Genomic DNA, 19707 nt, shown 5'->3' with positions numbered 1-19707 from the left:
AGTACAGCACCAGTACGGTACCAGTACAGCACCAGTACGGCACCAGTACGGCACCAGTACGGCACCAGTACTGTACCAGTACGGTACCAGTACGGTACCAGTACGGTACCAGTACGGCACCAGTACAGCACCAGTACGGTACCAGTACGGCACCAGTACAGCACCAGTACTGTACCAGTACGGCACCAGTACTGTACCAGTACAGCACCAGTACGGTACCAGTACGGCACCAGTACGGCACCAGTACTGTACCAGTACGGCACCAGTACGGCACCAGTACTGTACCAGTACGGCACCTGTACGGTACCAGTACGGCACCTGTACGGTACCAGTACAGCACCAGTACGGCACCAGTACTGTACTAGTACTGTACTAGTACGGCACCAGTACGGCACCAGTACAGTACCAGTACGGCACCTGTACAGTACCTTTACGGCACCAGTACAGCACCAGTACGGCACCAGTACGGCACCAGTACTGTACCAGTACGGCACCAGTACTGTACCAGTACAGCACCAGTACGGCACCAGTACTGTACCAGTACGGCACCAGTACGGCCCCAGTACAGCACCAGTACTGTACCAGTACTGTACCAGTACGGCACCAGTACTGTACCAGTACTGTACCAATACGGCACCAGTACGGTACCAGTACGGCACCAGTACGGCACCAGTACGGCACCAGTACTGTACCAGTACAGCACCAGTACAGCACCAGTACTGTACCAGTACGGCACCAGTACGGTACCAGTACAGCACCAGTACAGCACCAGTACTGTACCAGTACGGTACCAGTACGGCACCAGTACGGCACCAGTACGGTACCAGTACAGCACCAGTACGGTACCAGTACAGCACCAGTACGGCACCAGTACGGCACCAGTACAGCACCAGTACGGTACCAGTACGGCACCAGTACGGTACCAGTACGGTACCAGTACAGCACCAGTACAGCACCAGTACGGTACCAGTACGGCACCAGTACAGCACCAGTACAGCACCAGTACGGCACCAGTACGGCACCAGTACTGTACCAGTACTGTACCTGTACGGCACCAGTACTGTACCAGTACGGTACCTGTACGGCACCAGTACTGTACCAGTACTGTACCTGTACGGCACCAGTACGGCACCAGTACGGCACCAGTACGGCACCAGTACTGTACCTGTACGGCACCTGTACGGCACCAGTACGGCACCTGTACGGTACCAGTACGGCACCAGTACAGCACCAGTATTGTACTAGTACGGCACCAGTACGGCACCAGTACTGTACCAGTACGGCACCAGTACTGTACCAGTACGGTACCAGTACGGTACCAGTACAGCACCAGTACAGCACCAGTACGGTACCAGTACGGCACCAGTACGGCACCAGTACAGCACCAGTACGGCACCAGTACATCACCAGTACTGTACCAGTACGGTACCTGTACGGCACCAGTACTGTACCAGTACGGTACCTGTACGGCACCAGTACTGTACCAGTACTGTACCTGTACGGCACCAGTACGGCACCAGTACGGCACCAGTACGGCACCAGTACTGTACCTGTACGGCACCTGTACGGCACCAGTACGGCACCTGTACGGTACCAGTACGGCACCAGTACAGCACCAGTATTGTACTGGTACGGCACCAGTACGGCACCAGTACTGTACCAGTACGGCACCAGTACGGTACCAGTACGGCACCAGTACAGCACCAGTATTGTACTAGTACGGCACCAGTACGGCACCAGTACTGTACCAGTACAGCACCAGTACAGCACCAGTACGGTACCAGTACGGTACCAGTACGGCACCAGTACGGCACCAGTACGGCACCAGTACTGTACCAGTACGGCACCTGTACGGTACCAGTACGGCACCTGTACGGTACCAGTACGGCACCATTACGGTACCAGTACGGCACCTGTACGGCACCAGTACGGCACCTGTACGGCACCAGTACAGCACCAGTACGGCACCAGTACAGCACCAGTACTGTACTAGTACGGCACCAGTACGGCACCAGTACAGCACCAGTACGGCACCAGTACTGTACCAGTACAGCACCAGTACGGCACCAGTACGGCACCAGTACGGCACCTGTACAGCACCAGTACGGTACCTGTACAGCACCAGTACGGTACCAGTACGGCACCAGTACAGCACCAGTACGGCACCAGTACGGCACCAGTACTGTACCAGTACGGTACCAGTACGGCACCAGTACGGTACCAGTACGGTACCAGTACAGCACCAGTACAGCACCAGTACGGTACCAGTACGGCACCAGTACAGCACCAGTACGGCACCAGTACGGCACCAGTACGGCACCAGTACGGCACCAGTACTGTACCAGTACGGTACCTGTACGGCACCAGTACTGTACCAGTACGGTACCTGTACGGCACCAGTACTGTACCAGTACTGTACCTGTACGGCACCAGTACTGTACCAGTACTGTACCTGTACGGCACCAGTACGGCACCAGTACGGCACCAGTACGGCACCAGTACTGTACCTGTACGGCACCTGTACGGCACCAGTACGGCACCTGTACGGTACCAGTACGGCACCAGTACAGCACCAGTATTGTACTAGTACGGCACCAGTACTGTACCGGTACGGCACCAGTACTGTACCAGTACGGTACCAGTACGGTACCAGTACAGCACCAGTACAGCACCAGTACAGCACCAGTACAGCACCAGTACGGCACTAGTACAGCACCAGTACAGCACCAGTACGGCACCAGTACATCACCAGTACTGTACCAGTACGGTACCTGTACGGTACCTGTACGGCACCAGTACTGTACCAGTACGGTACCTGTACGGCACCAGTACTGTACCAGTACGGTACCTGTACGGCACCAGTACTGTACCAGTACTGTACCTGTACGGCACCAGTACGGCACCAGTACGGCACCAGTACTGTACCTGTACGGCACCTGTACGGCACCAGTACGGCACCTGTACGGTACCAGTACGGCACCAGTACAGCACCAGTATTGTACTAGTACGGCACCAGTATGGCACCAGTACTGTACCAGTACGGCACCAGTACTGTACCAGTACGGCACCAGTACGGTACCAGTACGGCACCAGTACAGCACCAGTATTGTACTAGTACGGCACCAGTACGGCACCAGTACTGTACCAGTACAGCACCAGTACAGCACCAGTACGGTACCAGTACGGCACCAGTACGGTACCAGTACGGCACCAGTACGGCACCAGTACGGCACCAGTACGGCACCAGTACTTTACCAGTACGGCACCTGTACGGTACCAGTACGGCACCATTACGGTACCAGTACGGCACCTGTACGGTACCAGTACTGCACCAGTACGGCACCAGTACGGCACCAGTACAGCACCAGTACGGCACCAGTACAGCACCAGTACTGTACTAGTACGGCACCAGTACGGCACCAGTACAGCACCAGTACGGCACCAGTACTGTACCAGTACAGCACCAGTACGGCACCAGTACGGCACGAGTACGGCACCTGTACAGCACCAGTACGGTACCTGTACAGTACCTGTACGGTACCAGTACGGCACCAGTACGGCACCAGTACAGCACCAGTACGGCACCAGTACGGCACCAGTACTGTACCAGTACAGCACCAGTACTGTACCAGTACGGTACCAGTACGGTACCAGTACGGCACCAGTACTGTACCAGTACTGTACCAGTACGGCACCAGTACTGTACCAGTACGGTACCAGTACAGCACCAGTACGGTACCAGTACGGCACCAGTACGGTACCAGTACGGCACCAGTACAGCACCAGTACGGCACCAGTACGGCACCAGTACGGCACCAGTACTGTACCAGTACTGTACCAGTACGGCACCAGTACTGTACCAGTACTGTACCAGTACGGCACCAGTACTGTACCAGTACGGTACCAGTACAGCACCAGTACGGTACCAGTACGGCACCAGTACGGTACCAGTACGGCACCAGTACAGCACCAGTACGGTACCTGTACGGCACCAGTACTGTACCAGTACGGCACCAGTACTGTACCTGTACTGTACCTGTACGGCACCAGTACGGCACCAGTACGGCACCAGTACGGCACCAGTACTGTACCTGTACGGCACCAGTACGGCACCTGTACGGCACCAGTACGGCACCAGTACGGCACCAGTACGGCACGAGTACGGCACCTGTACGGCACCTGTACGGTACCTGTACAGTACCTGTACGGCACCAGTACGGCACCAGTACGGCACCAGTACAGCACCAGTACGGCACCAGTACGGCACCAGTACTGTACCAGTACAGCACCAGTACTGTACCAGTACGGTACCAGTACGGTACCAGTACGGCACCAGTACGGCACCAGTACGGCACCAGTACTGTACCAGTACGGCACCAGTACTGTACCAGTACTGTACCAGTACGGCACCAGTACTGTACCAGTACTGTACCAGTACGGCACCAGTACGGCACCAGTACGGTACCAGTACAGCACCAGTACGGTACCAGTACAGCACCAGTACAGTACCAGTACGGCACCAGTACAGCACCAGTACGGTACCAGTACGGCACCAGTACAGCACCAGTACGGCACCAGTACGGCACCAGTACTGTACCAGTACGGTACCTGTACGGCACCAGTACTGTACCTGTACTGTACCTGTACGGCACCAGTACGGCACCAGTACGGCACCAGTACTGTACCTGTACGGCACCAGTACGGCACCAGTACGGCACCAGTACGGCACCAGTACGGCACCTGTACGGCACCAGTACGGCACCAGTACGGCACCAGTACGGCACCAGTACTGTACCAGTACGGCACCAGTACGGCACCAGTACGGCACCTGTACGGCACCAGTACTGTACCAGTACAGCACCAGTACAGCACCAGTATTGTACTAGTACGGCACCAGTACGGCACCAGTACTGTACCAGTACGGCACCAGTACGGTACCAGTACGGCACCAGTACAGCACCAGTATTGTACTAGTACGGCACCAGTACGGCACCAGTACTGTACCAGTACAGCACCAGTACTGTACCAGTACGGCACCAGTACTGTACCAGTACGGCACCAGTACAGCACCAGTACTGTACCAGTATGGCACCTGTACGGTACCAGTACGGCACCATTACGGTACCAGTACGGCACCTGTACGGTACCAGTACTGCACCAGTACGGCACCAGTACGGCACCAGTACGGCACCAGTACTGTACTAGTACGGCACCAGTACGGCACCAGTACTGTACCAGTACAGCACCAGTACGGCACCAGTACGGCACGAGTACGGCACCTGTACAGCACCAGTACGGTACCAGTATGGCACCTGTACGGTACCAGTACGGCACCATTACGGTACCAGTACGGCACCTGTACGGTACCAGTACTGCACCAGTACGGCACCAGTACGGCACCAGTACGGCACCAGTACTGTACTAGTACGGCACCAGTACGGCACCAGTACTGTACCAGTACAGCACCAGTACGGCACCAGTACGGCACGAGTACGGCACCTGTACAGCACCAGTACGGTACCTGTACAGTACCTGTACGATGCCAGTACGGCACCAGTACGGTACCTGTACAGTACCTGTACGGTGCCAGTACGGCACCAGTACAGCACCAGTACGGCACCAGTACGGCACCAGTACAGCACCAGTACGGCACCAGTACGGCACGAGTACGGCACCTGTACAGCACCAGTACGGTACCTGTACAGTACCTGTACGGTGCCAGTACGGCACCAGTACGGTACCTGTACAGTACCTGTACGGTGCCAGTACGGCACCAGTACAGCACCAGTACGGCACCAGTACGGCACCAGTACTGTACCAGTACAGCACCAGTACTGTACCAGTACAGCACCAGTACAGCACCAGTACTGTACCAGTACAGCACCAGTACGGTACCAGTACGGCACCAGTACGGCACCAGTACTGTACTAGTACGGCACCAGTACGGCACCAGTACTGTACCAGTACAGCACCAGTACAGCACCAGTACTGTACCAGTACAGCACCAGTACGGTACCAGTACGGCACCAGTACGGCACCAGTACTGTACCAGTACGGCACCAGTACGGCACCAGTACTGTACCAGTACGGCACCAGTACGGCACCAGTACTGTACCAGTACGGCACCTGTACGGTACCAGTACGGCACCTGTACGGTACCAGTACGGCACCTGTACGGTACCAGTACAGCACCAGTACGGCACCAGTACTGTACTAGTACTGTACTAGTACGGCACCAGTACGGCACCAGTACAGTACCAGTACGGCACCAGTACAGTACCAGTACGGCACCAGTACGGCACCTGTACAGTACCTGTACAGCACCAGTACGGCACCAGTACGGCACCAGTACTGTACCAGTACAGCACCAGTACTGTACCAGTACAGCACCAGTACGGCACCAGTACTGTACCAGTACGGCACCAGTACTGTACCAGTACGGCACCAGTACAGCACCAGTACTGTACCAGTACAGCACCAGTACTGTACCAGTACGGCACCAGTACGGCACCAGTACGGCACCAGTACGGTACCAGTACAGCACCAGTACGGTACCAGTACAGCACCAGTACGGCACCAGTACGGCACCAGTACGGCACCAGTACAGCACCAGTACGGTACCAGTACGGTACCAGTACGGTACCAGTACGGCACCAGTACAGCACCAGTACGGTACCAGTACGGCACCAGTACAGCACCAGTACAGCACCAGTACGGCACCAGTACGGCACCAGTACGGCACCAGTACAGTACCTGTACGGCACCAGTACGGTACCTGTACAGCACCAGTACTGTACCAGTACGGCACCAGTACGGCACCAGTACTGTACCAGTACGGCACCAGTACGGTACCAGTACGGCACCAGTACAGCACCAGTATTGTACTAGTACGGCACCAGTACGGCACCAGTACTGTACCAGTACTGTACCAGTACGGCACCAGTACTGTACCAGTACGGCACCAGTACGGCACCAGTACTGTACCAGTATGGCACCTGTACGGTACCAGTACGGCACCATTACGGTACCAGTACGGCACCTGTACGGTACCAGTACTGCACCAGTACGGCACCAGTACGGCACCAGTACGGCACCAGTACTGTACTAGTACGGCACCAGTACGGCACCAGTACTGTACCAGTACAGCACCAGTACGGCACCAGTACGGCACGAGTACGGCACCTGTACAGCACCAGTACGGTACCAGTATGGCACCTGTACGGTACCAGTACGGCACCATTACGGTACCAGTACGGCACCTGTACGGTACCAGTACTGCACCAGTACGGCACCAGTACGGCACCAGTACGGCACCAGTACTGTACTAGTACGGCACCAGTACGGCACCAGTACTGTACCAGTACAGCACCAGTACGGCACCAGTACGGCACGAGTACGGCACCTGTACAGCACCAGTACGGTACCTGTACAGTACCTGTACGATGCCAGTACGGCACCAGTACGGTACCTGTACAGTACCTGTACGGTGCCAGTACGGCACCAGTACAGCACCAGTACGGCACCAGTACGGCACCAGTACAGCACCAGTACGGCACCAGTACGGCACGAGTACGGCACCTGTACAGCACCAGTACGGTACCTGTACAGTACCTGTACGGTGCCAGTACGGCACCAGTACGGTACCTGTACAGTACCTGTACGGTGCCAGTACGGCACCAGTACAGCACCAGTACGGCACCAGTACGGCACCAGTACTGTACCAGTACAGCACCAGTACTGTACCAGTACAGCACCAGTACAGCACCAGTACTGTACCAGTACAGCACCAGTACGGTACCAGTACGGCACCAGTACGGCACCAGTACTGTACTAGTACGGCACCAGTACGGCACCAGTACTGTACCAGTACAGCACCAGTACAGCACCAGTACTGTACCAGTACAGCACCAGTACGGTACCAGTACGGCACCAGTACGGCACCAGTACTGTACCAGTACGGCACCAGTACGGCACCAGTACTGTACCAGTACGGCACCAGTACGGCACCAGTACTGTACCAGTACGGCACCTGTACGGTACCAGTACGGCACCTGTACGGTACCAGTACAGCACCAGTACGGCACCAGTACTGTACTAGTACTGTACTAGTACGGCACCAGTACGGCACCAGTACAGTACCAGTACGGCACCAGTACAGTACCAGTACGGCACCAGTACGGCACCTGTACAGTACCTGTACAGCACCAGTACGGCACCAGTACGGCACCAGTACTGTACCAGTACAGCACCAGTACTGTACCAGTACAGCACCAGTACGGCACCAGTACTGTACCAGTACGGCACCAGTACTGTACCAGTACGGCACCAGTACAGCACCAGTACTGTACCAGTACAGCACCAGTACTGTACCAGTACGGTACCAGTACGGCACCAGTACGGCACCAGTACGGTACCAGTACAGCACCAGTACGGTACCAGTACAGCACCAGTACGGCAGCAGTACGGCACCAGTACGGCACCAGTACGGCACCAGTACGGCACCAGTACGGTACCAGTACGGTACCAGTACGGTACCAGTACGGCACCAGTACAGCACCAGTACGGTACCAGTACGGCACCAGTACAGCACCAGTACAGCACCAGTACGGCACCAGTACGGCACCAGTACGGCACCAGTACAGTACCTGTACGGCACCAGTACGGTACCTGTACGGCACCAGTACTGTACCAGTACGGCACCAGTACTGTACCTGTACGGCACCTGTACGGCACCAGTACGGCACCTGTACGGTACCAGTACGGCACCAGTACAGCACCAGTATTGTACTAGTACGGCACCAGTACGGCACCAGTACTGTACCAGTACGGCACCAGTACTGTACCAGTACGGCACCAGTACGGCACCAGTACGGTACCAGTACGGCACCAGTACAGCACCAGTATTGTACTAGTACGGCACCAGTACGGCACCAGTACTGTACCAGTACAGCACCAGTACAGCACCAGTACGGTACCAGTACGGCACCAGTACGGTACCAGTACGGCACCAGTACGGCACCAGTACGGCACCAGTACTGTACCAGTACGGCACCTGTACGGTACCAGTACGGCACCATTACGGTACCAGTACGGCACCTGTACGGTACCAGTACTGCACCAGTACGGCACCTGTACGGTACCAGTACTGCACCAGTACAGCACCAGTACTGTACTAGTACGGCACCAGTACGGCACCAGTACAGCACCAGTACGGCACCAGTACTGTACCAGTACAGCACCAGTACGGCACCAGTACGGCACGAGTACGGCACCTGTACAGCACCAGTACAGTACCTGTACAGTACCTGTACGGTGCCAGTACGGCACCAGTACGGTACCTGTACAGTACCTGTACGGTGCCAGTACGGCACCAGTACAGCACCAGTACGGCACCAGTACTGTACCAGTACATCACCAGTACTGTACCAGTACAGCACCAGTACAGCACCAGTACTGTACCAGTACGGCACCAGTACTGTACCAGTACGGCACCAGTACAGCACCAGTATTGTACTAGTACGGCACCAGTACGGCACCAGTACTGTACCAGTACAGCACCAGTACAGCACCAGTACTGTACCAGTACAGCACCAGTACGGTACCAGTACGGCACCAGTACGGCACCAGTACTGTACCAGTACGGCACCAGTACGGCACCAGTACTGTACCAGTACGGCACCAGTACGGCACCAGTACTGTACCAGTACGGCACCTGTACGGCACCAGTACTGTACCAGTACGGCACCTGTACGGTACCAGTACGGCACCTGTACGGTACCAGTACGGCACCAGTACGGCACCAGTACTGTACTAGTACGGCACCAGTACGGCACCAGTACAGTACCAGTACGGCACCAGTACAGTACCAGTACGGCACCAGTACGGCACCTGTACAGTACCTGTACGGCACCAGTACAGCACCAGTACGGCACCAGTACTGTACCAGTACAGCACCAGTACTGTACCAGTACAGCACCAGTACGGCACCAGTACTGTACCAGTACGGCACCAGTACTGTACCAGTACGGCACCAGTACAGCACCAGTACTGTACCAGTACAGCACCAGTACTGTACCAGTACAGCACCAGTACTGTACCAGTACGGTACCAGTATGGCACCAGTACGGCACCAGTACTGTACCAGTACGGCACCAGTACTGTACCAGTACTGTACCAATACGGCACCAGTACGGTACCAGTACGGCACCAGTACGGCACCAGTACGGCACCAGTACTGTACCAGTACAGCACCAGTACAGCACCAGTACTGTACCAGTACGGTACCAGTACAGCACCAGTACTGTACCAGTACTGTACCAGTACGGTACCAGTACGGCACCAGTACGGTACCAGTACGGCACCAGTACGGTACCAGTACAGCACCAGTACGGTACCAGTACAGCACCAGTACGGCACCAGTACGGCACCAGTACAGCACCAGTACGGTACCAGTACGGTACCAGTACGGCACCAGTACAGCACCAGTACGGTACCAGTACGGCACCAGTACGGCACCAGTACAGCACCAGTACGGCACCAGTACGGCACCAGTACGGCACCAGTACTGTACCAGTACAGTACCTGTACGGCACCAGTACGGTACCTGTACGGCACCAGTACTGTACCTGTACGGCACCAGTACGGCACCAGTACGGCACCAGTACTGTACCTGTACGGCACCAGTACGGCACCTGTACGGTACCAGTACGGCACCAGTACAGCACCAGTATTGTACTAGTACGGCACCAGTACGGCACCAGTACTGTACCAGTACGGCACCAGTACTGTACCAGTACGGCACCAGTACGGCACCAGTACGGTACCAGTACGGCACCAGTACAGCACCAGTATTGTACTAGTACGGCACCAGTACGGCACCAGTACTGTACCAGTACAGCACCAGTACAGCACCAGTACGGTACCAGTACGGCACCAGTACGGTACCAGTACGGCACCAGTACGGCACCAGTACTGTACCAGTACGGCACCTGTACGGTACCAGTACGGCACCTGTACGGTACCAGTACGGCACCATTACGGCACCTGTACGGCACCAGTACAGCACCAGTACGGCACCAGTACAGCACCAGTACTGTACTAGTACGGCACCAGTACGGCACCAGTACAGCACCAGTACGGCACCAGTACTGTACCAGTACAGCACCAGTACGGCACCAGTACGGCACGAGTACGGCACCTGTACAGCACCAGTACGGTACCTGTACGGTACCAGTACGGCACCAGTACAGCACCAGTACGGCACCAGTACGGCACCAGTACTGTACCAGTACAGCACCAGTACTGTACCAGTACGGTACCAGTACGGCACCAGTACGGTACCAGTACGGCACCAGTACGGCACCAGTACTGTACCAGTACTGTACCAGTACGGCACCAGTACTGTACCAGTACTGTACCAGTACGGCACCAGTACGGCACCAGTACGGTACCAGTAACAGCACCAGTACGGTACCAGTAACAGCACCAGTACAGTACCAGTACAGCACCAGTACGGCACCAGTACGGCACCAGTACGGCACCAGTACAGCACCAGTACGGTACCAGTACGGTACCAGTACGGTACCAGTACGGCACCAGTACAGCACCAGTACGGTACCAGTACGGCACCAGTACAGCACCAGTACAGCACCAGTACGGCACCAGTACGGCACCAGTACGGCACCAGTACAGTACCTGTACGGCACCAGTACGGTACCTGTACGGCACCAGTACTGTACCAGTACGGCACCAGTACGGCACCAGTACTGTACCTGTACGGCACCTGTACGGCACCAGTACGGCACCTGTACGGCACCAGTACAGCACCAGTATTGTACTAGTACGGCACCAGTACGGCACCAGTACTGTACCAGTACGGCACCAGTACTGTACCAGTACGGCACCAGTACGGCACCAGTACGGTACCAGTACGGCACCAGTACAGCACCAGTATTGTACTAGTACGGCACCAGTACGGCACCAGTACTGTACCAGTACAGCACCAGTACAGCACCAGTACGGTACCAGTACGGCACCAGTACGGTACCAGTACGGCACCAGTACGGCACCAGTACGGCACCAGTACTGTACCAGTACGGCACCTGTACGGTACCAGTACGGCACCATTACGGTACCAGTACGGCACCTGTACGGTACCAGTACGGCACCTGTACGGTACCAGTACTGCACCAGTACGGCACCTGTACGGTACCAGTACTGCACCAGTACAGCACCAGTACTGTACTAGTACGGCACCAGTACGGCACCAGTACAGCACCAGTACGGCACCAGTACTGTACCAGTACAGCACCAGTACGGCACCAGTACGGCACGAGTACGGCACCTGTACAGCACCAGTACGGCACCAGTACGGCACGAGTACGGCACCTGTACAGCACCAGTACAGTACCTGTACAGTACCTGTACGGTGCCAGTACGGCACCAGTACGGTACCTGTACAGTACCTGTACGGTGCCAGTACGGCACCAGTACAGCACCAGTACGGCACCAGTACTGTACCAGTACATCACCAGTACTGTACCAGTACAGCACCAGTACAGCACCAGTACTGTACCAGTACGGCACCAGTACAGCACCAGTATTGTACTAGTACGGCACCAGTACGGCACCAGTACTGTACCAGTACAGCACCAGTACAGCACCAGTACTGTACCAGTACAGCACCAGTACGGTACCAGTACGGCACCAGTACGGCACCAGTACTGTACCAGTACGGCACCAGTACGGCACCAGTACTGTACCAGTACGGCACCAGTACGGCACCAGTACTGTACCAGTACGGCACCTGTACGGTACCAGTACGGCACCTGTACGGTACCAGTACGGCACCTGTACGGTACCAGTACAGCACCAGTACGGCACCAGTACTGTACTAGTACTGTACTAGTACGGCACCAGTACGGCACCAGTACAGTACCAGTACGGCACCAGTACAGTACCAGTACGGCACCAGTACGGCACCTGTACAGTACCTGTACGGCACCAGTACAGCACCAGTACGGCACCAGTACTGTACCAGTACAGCACCAGTACTGTACCAGTACAGCACCAGTACTGCACCAGTACTGTACCAGTACGGCACCAGTACTGTACCAGTACGGCACCAGTACAGCACCAGTACTGTACCAGTACAGCACCAGTACTGTACCAGTACAGCACCAGTACTGTACCAGTACGGTACCAGTACGGCACCAGTACGGTACCAGTACGGCACCAGTACGGCACCAGTACTGTACCAGTACGGCACCAGTACTGTACCAGTACTGTACCAATACGGCACCAGTACGGTACCAGTACGGCACCAGTACGGCACCAGAACGGCACCAGTACTGTACCAGTACAGCACCAGTACAGCACCAGTACTGTACCAGTACGGTACCAGTACAGCACCAGTACTGTACCAGTACTGTACCAGTACGGTACCAGTACGGCACCAGTACGGTACCAGTACGGCACCAGTACGGTACCAGTACAGCACCAGTACGGTACCAGTACAGCACCAGTACGGCACCAGTACGGCACCAGTACAGCACCAGTACGGTACCAGTACGGTACCAGTACGGCACCAGTACGGCACCAGTACAGCACCAGTACGGTACCAGTACGGCACCAGTACAGCACCAGTACAGCACCAGTACGGCACCAGTACGGCACCAGTACGGCACCAGTACTGTACCAGTACAGTACCTGTACGGCACCAGTACGGTACCTGTACGGCACCAGTACTGTACCTGTACGGCACCAGTACGGCACCAGTACGGCACCAGTACTGTACCTGTACGGCACCAGTACGGCACCTGTACGGTACCAGTACGGCACCAGTACAGCACCAGTATTGTACTAGTACGGCACCAGTACGGCACCAGTACTGTACCTGTACGGCACCTGTACGGCACCAGTACGGCACCTGTACGGCACCAGTACAGCACCAGTATTGTACTAGTACGGCACCAGTACGGCACCAGTACTGTACCAGTACGGCACCAGTACTGTACCAGTACGGCACCAGTACGGCACCAGTACGGTACCAGTACGGCACCAGTACAGCACCAGTATTGTACTAGTACGGCACCAGTACGGCACCAGTACTGTACCAGTACAGCACCAGTACGGCACCAGTACGGTACCAGTACGGCACCAGTACGGCACCAGTACGGCACCAGTACTGTACCAGTACGGCACCTGTACGGTACCAGTACGGCACCATTACGGTACCAGTACGGCACCTGTACGGTACCAGTACTGCACCAGTACGGCACCTGTACGGTACCAGTACTGCACCAGTACAGCACCAGTACTGTACTAGTACGGCACCAGTACAGCACCAGTACGGCACCAGTACTGTACCAGTACAGCACCAGTACGGCACCAGTACGGCACGAGTACGGCACCTGTACAGCACCAGTACGGCACCAGTACGGCACGAGTACGGCACCTGTACAGCACCAGTACAGTACCTGTACAGTACCTGTACGGTGCCAGTACGGCACCAGTACGGTACCTGTACAGTACCTGTACGGTGCCAGTACGGCACCAGTACAGCACCAGTACGGCACCAGTACTGTACCAGTACATCACCAGTACTGTACCAGTACAGCACCAGTACAGCACCAGTACTGTACCAGTACGGCACCAGTACAGCACCAGTATTGTACTAGTACGGCACCAGTACGGCACCAGTACTGTACCAGTACAGCACCAGTACAGCACCAGTACTGTACCAGTACAGCACCAGTACGGTACCAGTACGGCACCAGTACGGCACCAGTACTGTACCAGTACGGCACCAGTACGGCACCAGTACTGTACCAGTACGGCACCAGTACGGCACCAGTACTGTACCAGTACGGCACCTGTACGGTACCAGTACGGCACCTGTACGGTACCAGTACGGCACCTGTACGGTACCAGTACAGCACCAGTACGGCACCAGTACTGTACTAGTACTGTACTAGTACGGCACCAGTACGGCACCAGTACAGTACCAGTACGGCACCAGTACAGTACCAGTACGGCACCAGTACGGCACCTGTACAGTACCTGTACGGCACCAGTACAGCACCAGTACGGCACCAGTACTGTACCAGTACAGCACCAGTACTGTACCAGTACAGCACCAGTACTGCACCAGTACTGTACCAGTACGGCACCAGTACTGTACCAGTACGGCACCAGTACAGCACCAGTACTGTACCAGTACAGCACCAGTACTGTACCAGTACAGCACCAGTACTGTACCAGTACGGTACCAGTACGGCACCAGTACGGTACCAGTACGGCACCAGTACGGCACCAGTACTGTACCAGTACGGCACCAGTACTGTACCAGTACTGTACCAATACGGCACCAGTACGGTACCAGTACGGCACCAGTACGGCACCAGAACGGCACCAGTACTGTACCAGTACAGCACCAGTACAGCACCAGTACTGTACCAGTACGGTACCAGTACAGCACCAGTACTGTACCAGTACTGTACCAGTACGGTACCAGTACGGCACCAGTACGGTACCAGTACGGCACCAGTACGGTACCAGTACAGCACCAGTACGGTACCAGTACGGCACCAGTACGGCACCAGTACGGCACCAGTACAGCACCAGTACGGTACCAGTACGGTACCAGTACGGCACCAGTACGGCACCAGTACGGCACCAGTACGGTACCAGTACGGCACCAGTACAGCACCAGTACAGCACCAGTACGGCACCAGTACGGCACCAGTACGGCACCAGTACTGTACCAGTACAGTACCTGTACGGCACCAGTACGGTACCTGTACGGCACCAGTACTGTACCTGTACGGCACCAGTACGGCACCAGTACGGCACCAGTACTGTACCTGTACGGCACCAGTACGGCACCTGTACGGTACCAGTACGGCACCAGTACAGCACCAGTATTGTACTAGTACGGCACCAGTACGGCACCAGTACTGTACCAGTACGGCACCAGTACTGTACCAGTACGGCACCAGTACGGCACCAGTACGGTACCAGTACGGCACCAGTACAGCACCAGTATTGTACTAGTACGGCACCAGTACGGCACCAGTACTGTACCAGTACAGCACCAGTACAGCACCAGTACGGTACCAGTACGGCACCAGTACGGTACCAGTACGGCACCAGTACGGCACCAGTACTGTACCAGTACGGCACCTGTACGGTACCAGTACGGCACCTGTACGGTACCAGTACGGCACCATTACGGCACCTGTACGGCACCAGTACAGCACCAGTACGGCACCAGTACAGCACCAGTACTGTACTAGTACGGCACCAGTACGGCACCAGTACAGCACCAGTACGGCACCAGTACTGTACCAGTACAGCACCAGTACGGCACCAGTACGGCACGAGTACGGCACCTGTACAGCACCAGTACGGTACCTGTACGGTACCAGTACGGCACCAGTACAGCACCAGTACGGCACCAGTACGGCACCAGTACTGTACCAGTACAGCACCAGTACTGTACCAGTACGGTACCAGTACGGCACCAGTACGGTACCAGTACGGCACCAGTACGGCACCAGTACTGTACCAGTACTGTACCAGTACGGCACCAGTACTGTACCAGTACTGTACCAGTACGGCACCAGTACGGCACCAGTACGGTACCAGTAACAGCACCAGTACAGTACCAGTACAGCACCAGTACGGCACCAGTACGGCACCAGTACGGCACCAGTACTGTACCAGTACGGCACCAGTACTGTACCAGTACAGCACCAGTACTGTACCAGTACAGCACCATTACGGCACCAGTACGGCACCAGTACTGTACCAGTACGGTACCTGTACGGCACCAGTACTGTACCAGTACTGTACCTGTACGGCACCAGTACGGCACCAGTACGGCACCAGTACGGCACCTGTAAGGCACCTGTACGGCACCAGTACGGCACCAGTACGGCACCTGTACGGCACCAGTACGGCACCAGTACGGCACCTGTACGGCACCAGTACGGCACCAGTACGGCACCAGTACGGCACCTGTACGGCACCAGTACGGCACCTGTACGGCACCAGTACTGTACCAGTACAGCACCAGTACTGTACCAGTACGGCACCAGTACTGTACCAGTACTGTACCAGTACTGTACCAGTACGGCACCAGTACTGTACCAGTACTGTACCAGTACGGCACCAGTACGGTACCAGTACGGCACCAGTACAGCACCAGTACGGCACCAGTACGGCACCAGTACGGCACCAGTACTGTACCAGTACAGCACCAGTACTGTACCAGTACGGTACCAGTACGGCACCAGTACGGTACCAGTACGGCACCAGTACGGCACCAGTACTGTACCAGTACTGTACCAGTACGGCACCAGTACGGCACCAGTACGGTACCAGTACAGCACCAGTACGGTACCAGTACAGCACCAGTACGGTACCAGTACGGCACCAGTACAGCAGCAGTACGGTACCAGTACGGCACCAGTACAGCACCATTACGGCACCAGTACTGTACCAGTACGGTACCTGTACGGCACCAGTACTGTACCAGTACGGTACCTGTACGGCACCAGTACTGTACCAGTACTGTACCTGTACGGCACCAGTACGGCACCAGTACGGCACCAGTACTGTACCTGTACGGCACCTGTACGGCACCAGTACGGCACCAGTACGGCACCTGTACGGCACCAGTACGGCACCAGTACGGCACCAGTACGGCACCTTTACGGCACCAGTACGGCACCAGTACGGCACCAGTACTGTACCAGTACGGCACCAGTACGGCACCAGTACGGCACCTGTACGGCACCAGTACTGTACCAGTACAGCACCAGTACAGCACCAGTACAGCACCAGTATTGTACTAGTACGGCACCAGTACTGTACCAGTACGGCACCAGTACGGTACCAGTACGGCACCAGTACAGCACCAGTATTGTACTAGTACAGCACCAGTACAGCACCAGTACTGTACCAGTACGGCACCAGTACGGCACCAGTACTGTACCAGTACGGCACCAGTACGGCACCAGTACGGCACCAGTACTGTACCAGTACGGCACCTGTACGGTACCAGTACGGCACCATTACGGTACCAGTACGGCACCTGTACGGTACCAGTACGGCACCAGTACGGCACCAGTACGGCACCAGTACTGTACCAGTACGGCACCAGTACGGCACGAGTACGGCACCTGTACAGCACCAGTACGGTACCTGTACAGTACCTGTACGGTACCAGTACGGCACCAGTACGGCACCAGTACTGTACCAGTACAGCACCAGTACTGTACCAGTACAGCACCAGTACGGCACCAGTACTGTACCAGTACGGCACCAGTACGGCACCAGTACGGCACCAGTACTGTACCAGTACGGCACCTGTACGGTACCAGTACGGCACCATTACGGTACCAGTACGGCACCTGTACGGTACCAGTACGGCACCAGTACGGCACCAGTACGGCACCAGTACTGTACCAGTACGGCACCAGTACGGCACCAGTACGGCACGAGTACGGCACCTGTACGGCACCAGTACGGTACCTGTACAGTACCTGTACGGTACCAGTACGGCACCAGTACGGCACCAGTACTGTACCAGTACAGCACCAGTACTGTACCAGTACTGTACCAGTACGGCACCAGTACGGCACCAGTACGGTACCAGTACGGCACCAGTACGGCACCAGTACTGTACCAGTACGGCACCAGTACAGCACCAGTACTGTACCAGTACGGCACCAGTACGGTACCAGTACAGCACCAGTACTGTACCAGTACGGCACCAGTACGGCACCAGTACGGCACCAGTACGGTACCAGTACGGCACCAGTACGGCACCAGTACGTTACCAGTACGGCACCAGTACGGCACCAGTACGGTACCAGTACGGCACCAGTACGGCACCAGTACGGCACCAGTACTGTACCAGTACAGCACCAGTACGGCACCAGTACGGTACCAGTTAGGTACCGGTACGGCACCAGTACGGTACCAGTACAGCACCAGTACAGCACCAGTACGGTACTTGGTACTTGAAGCTCGGTGGCGCCGTTCTACCGGCTGCAGCTCCTGCAGTCACCTGCTTTAAAGGTACTCATCTGATACGTCAGTCCGCATTTCATTGGCGGCTGAGACGGTGGTTCTCCAGGCTGATCCGGAACGATTCCCGTTCTACCGGATCAGTCGGGAAACCCTCTGATTGGTTGTAGAGCCACGCAGCCGCGACAGAAGCTGAACTCTTTCCATCTTTCTGGCATCGCGCTACAAGCCTCCATGTTGACGTCTGTTCAGACGGAGGCTCCGCCCCTTATGGAGGAGACCTTGCTGAATTCAGCAAGACGATGCTGAACCACATCCTGCATCAGAGTCTCCATGTTGTTTCTCTTCTACTGGGAATAAAATACCACCTGATGGCATTCTGCTTCATCATGTTCATGATGTGTTACAGAGGAATCACTGACACTACTGTCCTCTCCCTCCCCCCCCCCCCCCCCTCCCCCCCCAGCACTCTGATCTATAAGTTTGGCCGTACGGAGGATTTATGGGGTTAAGACGAAGGAGCCTTTCATGTCATCTGAAGTTGGCGTAAAATGAAGACGCTGTGGAAAGAACAAGACATGCATCACTATCTTAATGGAAGCCCATCAGTGCTGCCATACACACACACACACACACACACACACACACAACGCTGTGGACATGAATGCTACA

The 19707-nt window shown here is 56.1% G+C and overlaps 1 protein-coding gene across 1 annotated transcript in view; it reads left to right on the top strand.

Annotated features, from left to right (window-relative positions):
* LOC306766179 (transmembrane protein 50B) overlaps positions 1-19707 on the top strand; it is a 41757-nt gene extending 22050 nt beyond the window's left edge. Inside the window, exon 7 of the mRNA XM_079253809.1 lies at positions 19502-19707. Coding sequence (XP_079109935.1) covers positions 19502-19547 — 46 coding nt within the window. The 3' untranslated portion in view covers positions 19548-19707. The remainder of the gene's footprint in view (positions 1-19501) is intronic.

Source organism: Telmatherina bonti (genome assembly GCF_933228915.1).
Source record: "Telmatherina bonti genome assembly, chromosome: 15".
Lineage (NCBI taxonomy): Eukaryota > Metazoa > Chordata > Actinopteri > Atheriniformes > Telmatherinidae > Telmatherina > Telmatherina bonti.
The sequence above is the reverse complement of the archived record's forward strand: the minus strand, read 5'-3'. Positions and strand labels throughout refer to the sequence as shown.